Source organism: Mastomys coucha, unplaced genomic scaffold, assembly GCF_008632895.1.
Source record: "Mastomys coucha isolate ucsf_1 unplaced genomic scaffold, UCSF_Mcou_1 pScaffold21, whole genome shotgun sequence".
In the NCBI taxonomy this organism is placed as follows: Eukaryota; Metazoa; Chordata; class Mammalia; order Rodentia; family Muridae; genus Mastomys; species Mastomys coucha.
The window spans coordinates 40,504,589-40,517,089 of NW_022196904.1; the positions used below are offsets into that span (position 1 = coordinate 40,504,589).

Below are 12,501 nucleotides of genomic sequence, written 5' to 3' on the forward strand. Positions count from 1 at the left end.
TTTAATTAAAAAAAAAAAAACAACAAAAAACCGGGGGCTAGAGAGATGACTCAGCGGTAAGAGCACTGACTGCTCTTCTGAAGCACCTGAGTTCAAATCCCAGCAACCACATGATGGCTCACAACCATCCGTAATGAGATCTGATGCCCTCTTCTGGTGTGTCTGAAGACAGCTACAGGGTACTTACATATAAAAAATAAATCTTAAAAAAAAAAAAAAAAAAAAAAAAAAAAAAAAAAAAAAAAAAAAAAAAAAAAAAAAAAAAAAAAAAAAAAAAAACAGAACAAACCAGGTACTTCTAAGGGCTATCTATTATGGCATACATGAAAAACATTGTACCTATTTCTCTGTAGGCTTACATATATCAGTAGGTAAAGCATTTTCCCATCAAGTGTGAGAGCTAGGGTTTGGCACCCATGGAAATCCCAGAGGGCAGGGCAAAGACAGGGAGTCCCCGGAGCAAGTTGGCTAGAGTAGAGGAATCATCTAGCTCTGAATTCAAATGAGAGACACTATCTCAGTACATAAGTTTTAGAGTGATCGAAGACACTCAACACCATGCATGCACACACACACACACACACACACAGAGTCATGTAAAACCTCAAAAAAAAGAAAAAAGCAAAACCCAACCAAACAAAATGCATCTCAGGTTAATCTGAGTGTCAAAGTAAACCAGGAGGAGGAAGAAGAAGAGGAGGAGGAGGAGGAGGCTGGGCATTAGAACAGTGGCTGATTGGTAGTATCACTGAGAAGGCAAGGAGACCCCAGTGGCCAGCAGTATGCTGATGTGTCTCATTTTAGCTTTCCTCTGAACTGAGCCTCCTTGTTGGCCTTTGTCCAGTTCTTACTTATACAGAAGAGGAGCCCAGAGCCTGGAGAAGACAGGATTCATCTGAACTCTCCCGGGACATGGGTCTGGGGAAGCACCAAGAGGCCTGGGCTGTACCCTGTGTATGCTGGCATGAGAGAGCAGTGAGCAAAGGGCCCATTGACCTGGGCTCGGAACAGGGCCAGAGCGTGCTATGCTGCAACTTGGCTGCAGCTGTAGGAGATGAGAGCCATCTGGAACCAGTGCCATATATACCCAATGCCCTCTGCCAGCTCTCTAATTTGCATTAAATTTATATTCCAAGTTGTTCTTACTGGTCACAAATGTTAGGTAGCCAGTTGGGGGTCACTCTTGAGTCGTGTGTGACCCCTTACCTCACACTGTGCCTGGCAGCTGGAGGTGCTAGCTGACTAGATGGATGAATAAATGCAGGATACTGGCTTAGCATTCAAAAATGTTCAGTCTCGAGCCGGGCGGTGGTGGCGCACGCCTTTAATCCTAGCACTTGGGAGGCAGAGGCAGGCGGATTTCCGAGTTCGAGGCCAGCCTGGTCTACAGAGTGAGTACCGGGACAGCCGGGGCTACAGAGAGAAACCCTGTCTCAAAAAAAAAACAAAAAAACAAAAAAAAAAAAAAAAAAAAAAAACAAAAATGTTCAGTCTCAAGTTCTTAAGGAAAAGTATTTGGCAGTCTTGGAGTAGTAGCACATGCCTGTAATCCCAGCGCCTGGCAAGCAGAAAGAGCACCAGGAGTTTAAGATCCTCTCTTCAGCTTCTCTAGGCCAACCTGAGCTACATGAGAACCTGAATTTTAAAAATGTGTACGTGTGTACATTATATATATATATATATATATATATATATATATATATATATACAATGCAGATATTATATATATATATATATTTGTCTATTTTATGGAATCCCACGTACTCATTGGCTAAAAGTAGGTCATTGTCTTTAAAGCTGATCACTTGTAACTTCAGGGGTTGGGTTGTTCATTGAGAGGAAAGCACATGATTGGCCATGGCTGGGAAGTGGAGCTTCTGTGTTAACTGTTCCCATGAATCCATGCATGCATCCTTGCCGTTACTCAGCCAGAGAATTGATCAGACATATCTGTGATCTGTATTGAAATTTAAAAAGAGAGACAGGGCTGCCCGGATGGCTCAGTAGGTAAACATGGTTTGCTGCCAGTCCTGACTACCTGAGATCAGTTCTCAGGACCCACAGGATAGAAAAGGAGAACTGACTCCTGCGTTATCCTCTAACTTCTCCACATATGTGCTGTCACCTACACACACACATACATGCCCTACTACTGCTACTGCTACTACTACTACTACAACTACTACTACTACTAAATGTAATTTTTAAAAGTTTAAGGGAAGGGGCTTAAGAGATGGCTTTGCTTTTTTTCTTCCAGTTCCCTTGTCAGGCAACTCACAACTGCTTGTGACTCCAACTCCAGGGGATGAAGGAAAAGGGAGGGAGAAAAGAAAAGCAGTACAAAGGATAGAGGGGAGCAGGTGAGGTTATGGAAATCCTACCTCTGCAGGCAGCTGGAGGACTGTCTTTGAAAATGCTGCTTTGAGCTGGGCAGTGGTGGCGAACACCTTTAATCCCAGCACTTGGGAGGCAGAGGCAGGTGGATTTCTGAGTAAAAGTCCAGCCTGGTCTACAGAGTGAGTTCCAGGCCAGCCAGAAACATACACAGAGAAACCCTGTCTTGAAAATAAAAAAAAAGAGAGAAAGACAGAAAGGAAGGAAGAAAGAAAGGAAGGAAGGAAGAAAGGAAGAAAGAAAGAAAAAAAGAAAGAAAGGAAGGAAGGAAGGAAGAAAGAGAGAGTGAGAGAAAAAGAAAGAGAGAGAGAAAAAGAAAGAAAGAAAGAAAGAAAGAAAGAAAGAAAGAAAGAAAGAAAGAAAGAAAGAAAGAAAGGAAGAAAGAAGGAAAGAGAGGAAGAAAGAGAGAAAGTGCTGCTTTGAAAGCCTGGAAATGCAGAGCAAAGGGGAACACAGGAAAAGCTGCTGGGGAGCCAGGAGATTCTGTCTAGGGTTGGTTGGTTTGTTTACATAAACGACCTAGTATTCCAGGATTGCCTTGAGTTTGGTAGGTATGGAGTAGTCTTGGACAAATGATCCTTCTGCATCCTGAGTGCTGGGATTATAGGTGTATGTCACCAGGCCCTGCTTATTACAACACTGGGGACCAACCCTGGGGCTGTGTGCAAGCCAGGCAAGCATTCAGGCAACTGAGCCGCCTCCCCAGCTTCCATCTGCCTTGATAGAAACATGTTAGGGTCAGAAGAGGATCTGTGCAGTGCAACTACTCAATAAACTGAAGTTTTGGTGTTTAAACCGGGATTTCCTTACAAGTCTGATATCTAAAAGTATTTCTATGTAAATTCAGATTATCTCAGGGTTAGAGTGATGGCTTTGTGGTCCTGAGTGCTGGCTGCCGTGGCCAAGGTTCTGGGTTTGTGTTCTCAGCACAGACACAGTGGCTCACAGCCACCTGGAACTCTAGTCTCAGAGGGTCCAACACCCTCTTCCAGCCTCTATGTGTACCAGGCACACAGGTGGTATACATATATACTTACAGGCTAAACACTCATGCACATAAAATGAAACTAAATGTAAAAAAAACATTTTAACAAAAATGTAATTTCTTCTTGCTGACTTGGCTGAGTAAATTTACCTAAACAGGTAAACAAATCTACAAACTTGAATAATTAAATCTCTTTAAACATTTTAAAGTGTGTTAATAAATTGAATATATGGGCAAGGCAGTGGTAGCTCATGCCTTTAATCCCAGCACTTGGAAGACAGAGGCAGGTGGATTTCTGAGTTCGAGGCCAACCTGGTCTACAGAGTGAGTTCCAGGACAGCCAGGGCTATACAGAGAAACCCTGTCTCAAAAAAACAAAAAACAAAAACAAAAAAAAACAAAAAAAAAAAACAAAAAAATAAAAATAAAATAAAATAAATTTAATATATCTAGTTCCTTCCTATAAGCGCTTCACATTTCCAGCAAGGCAGATATATAAAGTCTTTTAAGCATTTAACTCTTGGTAGCAAATAAATTAGATCATTTATTTTAACTTCAATTGTTAAGTAAGTAACTATCATCAACATTTCAATTCTTTTCTCTTTTTTTCTTTATGTGTATGGGTACTTTGCCTGCATGTATGTAAGTACACCATGTGTGTACAGTGCTGAGGGAGGCCAGATATCCCCCAGATCTGTCCTCACAGGCAGTTGTGAGCTACTTTATAGGTGCTGAGAACTGAACCTTGATCCTCTACAAGGACAGCCAGTGTTCTTACCTGCTGAGCCATCTCTTTAGCCCCTTAATTTTTTTTTTTTTTGTAATCATACTATAGTTTTTTAAATCTTTCATCTTACTCATGTCACTTAGAACTAGAGGTTGGAGGTGAAGAGATTTTCCAGAGGACCCTGGGTTTGATTTCTAACACCTACATGGTGGCTTTCAACTGTCTGTAATTCCAGTTCCAAGGGATCCAGTGCCCTCTTCTGCCCTGTGCGGGCACTAGGCACATACATAGTGTAAAGACATACATGTTGGCAATAATACACTTATATACATCAGATAAATAAGCAAATATATATATATATACACATATACATGTATGTGTATATATGTATGTGTGTGTGTGTTGAGACAGGGTTTCTCTGTGTAGTCCTGGCTTTCCTGGAACTCGCTATGTAGACCAGGCTAGCCTTGAACTTAAGAGTTCACCTGTCTCTCCCTCCCAAGTGCTGAGATTAAAGGTGTGCATCACCAGTCCATCACAAATAAATTTCTTAAAGCTGTGGCATCACAAGGCAGTTTTGTAATGCACTCAAATGTGCTGTGTGTTCTCTTGAGGGTGTAAATGGAGAGATTAGACCAGTGCTCCCTGGGATTTCTAAACTTCGTATATTCACACTGTGACTTAGCTTTAAAAACCACATTCTCCCAACTCATGTCATCTCTAGTGGGCTCGTTTGTCAAACTTAAGGCTAGAACCTGGACGTGGTCAGATCCCACTTGAGAATGACCATTCTATTTCCAAGTAGAAGTGGATATTTCCGTGTCATTGACCCCAAGGGTTTCCTGCTCAAATTCCATCTCCCCGTAATAATTTGTTTTGCTTTGTTTTCTAGGACAGGGTTTCCTTGTGTAGTTCTGGCTGTTTAGAACTCACTCTGTAGACAAGGCTGTCCTCAAACTCAGAAATCCCCCTGCCTCTGCCTTCTGAGTGCTGAGATTAAAGACTTGTGCTACCACTACCCAGCTACAACTTCTGGATTTTCCTCAAATCCTGGCCTTAATCACTTTTTATAATTCAATATTGATTGCCTGCTTTGAGGTCATTGGCCTGAACCCTGTCCAGGTTGTACCAGTTTCCTGACGGCTTGACTGCCTCCACTTAGTTGATGTCCTTCCTGTTTAGTTGGCATCTTGCTTTCCACATTCCTCATGTCTGACTCTTAGCTACATGTCTGGAGTCACTTTCAAGTTGTACTTCCTTGATAGCTGGTTAGCAAGCACGTTTACCAAATAACAAGCCTAAGCAAAATAGCTTTAGGCACGAGCAGGGAGCCTGGTCCTCACACTTCTGTGGGTATTTCTGGCTCCCAGTCTGGCTGAAAGCAGGTGAGCCAGTCATGCCCAAGGACCATCCCTCCCTCCCACCATAGTGGCCTCGGAGCCTTTGCTCTCGCTACTCTGTTCTCTCTATGTGCACATCAACTTCACAGCTCTCCTGCATTCTTTTTTGTTGTTGTTGTTGCTGTTTTGTTTTCTTCTGAGACAGGGTTTCTCTTTATAGCCCTGGCTGTCCTGGAACTCACTCTGTAGACCAGGCCTGGCCTCTAACTCAGAAATCCACCTGCCTCTGCCTCCCAAGTGTGGATTAAAGGTGTGCACCACCACAGCCCGGCTCTTTAGTTTTTTTTTTTTTTAATCTCAGTCATCTGATACCTTGAAGACTTCCCACCTCCCTTCTATGAGGCTTTCAGCAATAGTCACCATGGAAGGAAGGCCACATGGGCAGTAATCTGGCTAAGTCATTGCCTGAGTATCAGTCTTGTCCTTCCTGCCTTGTGTGACCTTGAACCAGGTTCTTGGCCTCCTGGGGAAATGGATTGTGTTGTATTTGATGCTCTCAGAGACTGTTGGGGTTGGGGGGGGAAGCAGTCTGTTGTCACAGTGAAGAGTGTGACACTGGAGTCAGGATGACTGGATTCTGACCCACTTATGTCTCTCTAGCTGACTGGTACATAGCATCCCACCTTGCTGAACCTTAGTTTCTCCAGCAGTACAGTAGAGAAGCAGTACTACTTACTCTTGCCCTGGGCTCAACTAGAACAGCATCACATCGATCTTGGCGTCTTACTTTATGGAATTCACCCATGACTTTTCGATTCATCAATACCTATTAAGTACTTACTTGCTGTATACCTACCATCCCACATACAAATAAGGAAAAAAATATATCATATTGGGGTAATAGAACACAATGGCTTGATAGGTAATGGGTGGCATCTCTGAAGAGATGACATGTTCACCGAGACCTAAAAGATAAGATTGCAGGGACAACCAATGAAAACCTCCCTGCTGAGGAAAAATAGTCCTGGCTTAGAAGGGACAGAAGCCCATATGGTCAGAGGCCAGTACACAGTGGGGGTGGGGCTGCAAGGTAGGATTGGAGAGGGACAGCAGGTACACCTGGGGGAGGGGAGGAGCGCTAGCTAGAGACCTTAAGGAAAGGAGTGGCCAGACTCAGTGACATTACAGGTCACTCGGGCTGCCATGGGAGGGTGAGCTGAGAGGAAGTCACCGAGTAGGGATGAGCTGGCCCATGTGTAGTGACCCAGGCAGAGCACCATAAACTGTAGGGTGACAGGCTACACTGAGCTGCACATGGACGGGGCATTTTGCAAAGAGCAGTGGTAAGACCAGATGCTGGGTTAAAATAAATGTGGTGGGGTTAAGAGTCGGCAGGGGGTGACAGGGACCCAAGGAGGGAGGATCCTTGCCAGGAGACGGGTTGGAAGCTGGAAGGAGTTGAGTTCTGCCTGTCCGAAGCTTGGGGGGGGGGAAGAGCCATGGAATATACTGTGTGGTATTGCAAAGGCAGACCTAGTAATAGGGCAGGCTGGTCTCTGGTGACACTTTCCACGCTCCTTCTCAGACGTTTGTTTTGGAGAGGTGTCTAGGGAACTCATACAGCAGCTCTCCTGCTCCGCTCCCCCTCCTCCCACAAGGGACAGCATTGAACCTTGCCATCATTCAGATCCTGCTCTGCCAATCTTGCCCTGCCACTGTCCCTGGGGGAGGAGTGATTACCTTTAGCAGGGAAGAGGGAAGGGACCAGACCAAGGAAGGCTATGGTCATGTAGCCTCTGCTCATGAATCCACCCACTCTGTGGTGGGACCGGCCCCTTCACTCAGGTGACCCTCATAGCTGAGTCCCATCCGGGAGCCCTCTGGAAGACATTAGGTCCCAAGCTGGGCCTTTCCCTAGACCAGTTGTATCTGCCTGAGTTGTCAGACTGTGTTAGCATGTTGAGAGGCTCTGTCGCTCAGGATGTTTTTGTCTTGGCAGCTGGGATGACAGCAGCTCCGTCAGCAGCGGCATCAGCGACACCATAGACAACCTCAGCACGGATGACATCAACACCAGCTCGTCCATCAGCTCCTATGCCAACACGCCTGCCTCCTCCCGGAGAAACCTGGATGTGCAGGTAAGGAGCAAGAGAGAGAGGCCTGGCCTTGCCAGGCTTCCCCCACCCTCCCTGCTAGCCAGCCCCAGCTTGGCTTGCTGATCAGAATTCCCATGCTGATGAGAGGTCCAGCCCCTAACATCCAATCTCTGTCCCCTCACTGCAGGGAAAGATGGCTAGGCAGGGGGTGGTACAGATAGGCAAAGGAACTTTGCACTCCCACTGGTTTGGTGTGGGGAGACCATATTTTCTCCCTGGACCTCGGTTTCAGCTTGTTTTTAAATAAACAAGCAGGGGTCAGAAAGAGAACTCAGTTTATAAAACACAAGCCTAAGGACTTGTTTAATATCCAGAAACAAGATTTAAAAAAAATATCTGTATATGGGTGGGCATCTGTACTGCCAGTACTACAATGGAAGAGACAGGTGGATCCCTAGGGCTCACTGCCCAGCTAGCATAGCCTATATAGCAAGCTCCAAGGCCATGAGAGACCCTGTCTCAAACGAAGTGGCAGGCAGCATTTGAGGAATGGGTACTCAAGGGTGCCCTCTGGCCTACACATATGTGCTCACACTTGTTCACACACACCCGTGCCCTTAGCATGTGTACACAAGTATCTGCACGCACACACACACCTTTTTAAAATTGAAGACATTAAGCAAAGGGTGGTTGGTTCCAACAAACTGTATCTCCTCTCTGCCCCATGAGCCCTTGCTGTCTCTGAACACAGATCTGTCTCTAGGGAGTGGAACAGAGGTTAAGGTGGGGAACTGCCAGCTGTGGCAGCTGTGGCTCACATCCCTTGCTATTGTGTTATACTAATTACTCTTATTAGAAATAGCTTTCTGAGCTGGCCAGTGATGGCGCACGCCTTTAATCCCAGCACTTGGGAGGCAGAGGCAGGCAGTTTTCTGAATTTGAGGCCAGCCTGGTCTACAGTGTGAGTTCCAGGACAGCCAGGGCTACACAGAGAAACCCTGTATTGAAAAAACAAAAACAACAAAAAACAACAATAACAAAAAGAAATAGCTTTCTGCCTTTTTTTTTTTTGAGACAAATTCTCCCGCTCTTTTGTCTTAATTCTAATTCTGAGTCCTGGGGTAACCAGTGTGATTCACACCTTGCTTTATGCAGGCAGCACTAGGGATCTAAACCTAGGGCTTTCCTCATGCTAGGAGACCTTTCTACCCACTGAGCCACATCCCTGGTTCCTTCTTATTTTTGTTTTTTTGAAGAGGTAGTAGGATTAGGGTTTTGGTTTGGTTTTGATTTTTGTTTAGTCTCTCCCCTCCCGTGGGATTAATCACCAATACACTCTGGCGAGATGTATTATCCTGGGTTAGTATGTAGCCTGGTTTTACACGCAGTAAGTAACTAACTTCATTTAGTCTAAATAAAGTATAAAGGTCAGTGGTTTATATATTTGCTGTAAAACAAAGTTTAAGAAGTAAAGAGGTCAGCTGGGTGGCCCAGACATTTAATCCCAGCACACAGAAGGCAGATCTCTCTGAGTTGGAGACCAGCTTGGTCTATCGAGTGAGTCCCGGGACAGCCAGGGCTACATAGAGAAACCCTGTCTCAAAAAATCAAAATAGAACAAAAAGAAAAGAAAAAGCCGGAGGCTGGAGACATGGCTCAGTGGTTAAGAACACTGACTGCTCTTCTGAAGGTCCTGAGTTCAATTCCCAGCAACCATATGGTGGCTCACAACCACCCGTTATGAGATCTGACGCCCTCTTCTGGTGTGTCTGAAGACAGCTACAGTGAATTACGCTGGAGCGAGCTGGGAGGAGCTAGCAGAGGTCCTGAGTTCAATTCCCAGCAGCCACACACATGATGGCTCATGGCCATCTGTACAGCTACAGTGTACTCATACACATAAATAAATAAAAATAAATCTTAAAAAAAAAAAAAGAGCACTGACGGCTCTTCCAAAGACCGAGTTCAATTCCCAGCAACCACGTGGTGGCTTACAACCATCTGTAATGGGATCTGATGTCCTCTTCTGGTGTGTCTGAAGACAGCTACAGTGTACTCACATATATAAAATAAAATCTTTTAAAAAGAAAGAAAAAGAAAAAGCTGGATATGGTGACATAGGTGTGTCATCTCAGCACGCAAAGAAACTGAGGCGGGAGGCAAGAGGATTGATTGCCACTACTTCGAGGGCCAGAGTGGCTCAAGTAGAAATCAAAACACTCTAAAACTTTAGATCATTTGAGTCAAAACACCACATAGTTTCTACTATCCACTGAAAATTTCTAAGCTCACCAGTGGTGGAGGCTCAAGGCTTTAATCTTTTTTTAAAAAAATAGAGAGAGAGAGAGAGAGAGAGAGAGAGAGAGAGAGAGAGAGAGAGAGAAAGAAAGAAAGAAAGAAAGAAAGAAAGAAGAAGAAAAAAGACAAACCTAGCAAACAGATAGCAAGAGCATCTTCTGCTAAACAGATAATACTTGTGCTGAGTGGCCAGGGCCCCCAGGCTTCTGCGCATGTGCAGGAATCTAGTTCCTCCTCACCCTGCCCGGTCCCTGCTCTCGAAGAAGCTTGACAGTGTTCTAACCTACAAGGCGCAGTGTAGCACTGTGCTCTTTGCACAATGGCCTGTAAGCTTGTGCAGGTCGTGTGGCTCTGCCCCCCTCAACGCTGCTCTACAAGAAACCCTGAAACCAGCAGGTGTGATTTTTTGTTAAGTTTTAATGGGATCCAGGTTGGTCTAGAATCCTCTTGCCTCTACTGCAGAAGTATTGAGCTCTCATGTATGCACCACCACATCTAGCTTTAGTTGTTTTTTTTTTTTTTTAATTGTATTCTGCACATGAAAACACATACCTAGCTCCTGGGGGTCAGACTTGCATTTCTTTGGAGGAACAAGTTGCTTTGTACAGATGACCCATGAGCCACCTCATGGTCATGGGTGTAACAGCGGCCACCAGCCAGCTGTATTACTCTAGAATTTTACATTTCAAACACAGTTTAGTTCATTTGGACTCAACACTATTGGCTCTCAATGTATTCTTGAGAGCCCAGACTTGACTCTGTAAGTCCATTTTATTGCAGACAAAGTATGGTATCATCCTCGTAGCTTGTGGCTAGCACAAGGTCAGCTGTGGCAGCTCTGGCATGACTGAACCATTTGGTCCCTCCCTCCAGTGGGGCCTGATGTTTCAGGTGAACTACTGAGACAACCTGCAACTACTGCCCCCTAACTACCAGGCCTGCCCTCTCTCTACTCTCCCATTCTCCCACAGCCTCTTCCTCCTCCATCGCCTTGTACTCTGTACAGGTAGGGGCCATGTTGGAAGCCCCTGTTTCGAAGCAGTCTCTTCTTTGAGGGTAGGGCTAAAGAAAAGCTGTGTTGGCAGTGTGGGGGTTAATTCTATCCTGCAGAAATGTAGCTGTGGACTACCTGGGCACATGTTTTAGGCATCACTTTTGGGATTGCCTGTTACATCTTGCACTCTCATTTTAGCCAAAACTTGCAGTGTGGGTGTGTGTGTTACCCAGACAACAAAAAGTGGGCACTAAGATTTTGGGGTGAACACTTGTGTCCTGATCCTGGTGGTAGTTTGTGAGTATGCTGGTTTTCTAGGATTTTTCAAGCTGTGCACTTGAGATTCTGTACCTTATCATAAGACTAGGACACTTATGAGACTGAGAGGTAGCTCAGTGGCTACGAGCATGAGGGGCTCTCTTAGAGGACCCAAGTTCAGGTCCCAGCACCTATGCTGGGTGGCTCATACTTTCTTTAAGTCTTAACTGGAAGGGACTCCATACCCTCTTCTAGGCTCTGTAGGCAGGCGCACTTATATGCACGTGTGAGCGCACACACACACACACAAACACATACTAAAAATAAAACTTTTTAAAAAACAATATCGCACCTACAGATCGCACATCAATTGGTAGACTGCTTTCCTGACCCATACAAAACCCTGCATTGGATTCCCAGCACCACATAAATAGTGTGTGGTGACCTGTGTTTGTAATCTCAGCACTTTGGGAGATGGAGGCAGGACGATCAACAACATCAACCTCGGCTACAAAATGGGTCTCAGGCCACCTGGGGGATAGGATATATGAGACCTTATCTCAAAGTTACACATGCACACTCCTTGCATGTACCTAACATCTAAATAAATAACTGTATTTTAAAAACAAACTCGAAGCCACACTTGCTGAGAATGACCACTGATTCGGTGTTCAGACACAAGTTGGGAATGCTTACCAGCCTAGGTCCCTGCCACCTTCTAGATACTGAATGTGTGAGGGGAGCTGGGACACTGAAGCGGAAAACCCTCCTATCTACTCCCTTCCCACAGGCTGACGTTGGTCTGCATGCTTCTGAGCTGGGTGCAGGCAAGGGCCTTCCCTTCCCACAGGCTGACGTTGGTCTGCATGCTTCTGAGCTGGGTGCAGGCAAAGGCCTTCCCTTCCCACAGGCTGACGTTGGTCTGCATGCTTCTGAGCTGGGTGCAGGCAAGGGCCTTCCCTTTTGAGCAGCACTTTGCTTCTCTTCTCACAGATGTCACAGGGCGAAGTGTGAAGGCTACTACACAGATATCTTAGTCAAGATAAGGAGTAATTTTAAGGGATATGAAGCCTCCACTATTCAGTGGGTCTATTACTTGTCCTCTTACAGATCTACCCAAGTTTAAAATATTAAAATACGAGCTGAAATAGGTCTGGATAGCAGAAATGCTGGCTACAGCAGAGGATGCCGAGATGCTTATTGTCACGAGGCTTTTAAATGGACTTTTCGTGACATTCTCTTTGTTCCTGTCCAGGGAGCATCTCAAAATATTAGATTCCACATTCTGGCAGCCTTGTGCCTCCTCCCCCACAGTCTGGCAGGGATGCTAAGGGCCATTACCCCTCTTTGACTGGATGGAGCTGGGAAGATGCGCCTGCACCCTCCCACTCCTTGGTGCGTGCATCGGG

The 12,501-nt window shown here is 45.3% G+C and overlaps 1 protein-coding gene across 13 annotated transcripts in view; it reads left to right on the plus strand.

The window, feature by feature from the left end:
* Nav2 (neuron navigator 2) overlaps positions 1 to 12,501 on the plus strand; it is a 654,216-nt gene that overhangs the window by 571,895 nt on the left and 69,820 nt on the right. For all 13 annotated transcript variants that reach the window (XM_031386765.1, XM_031386769.1, XM_031386759.1 and 10 more), the window contains one exon: positions 7,446 to 7,584. In XM_031386765.1, the coding sequence (XP_031242625.1) occupies positions 7,446 to 7,584 (139 nt within the window). The remainder of the gene's footprint in view (positions 1 to 7,445; positions 7,585 to 12,501) is intronic.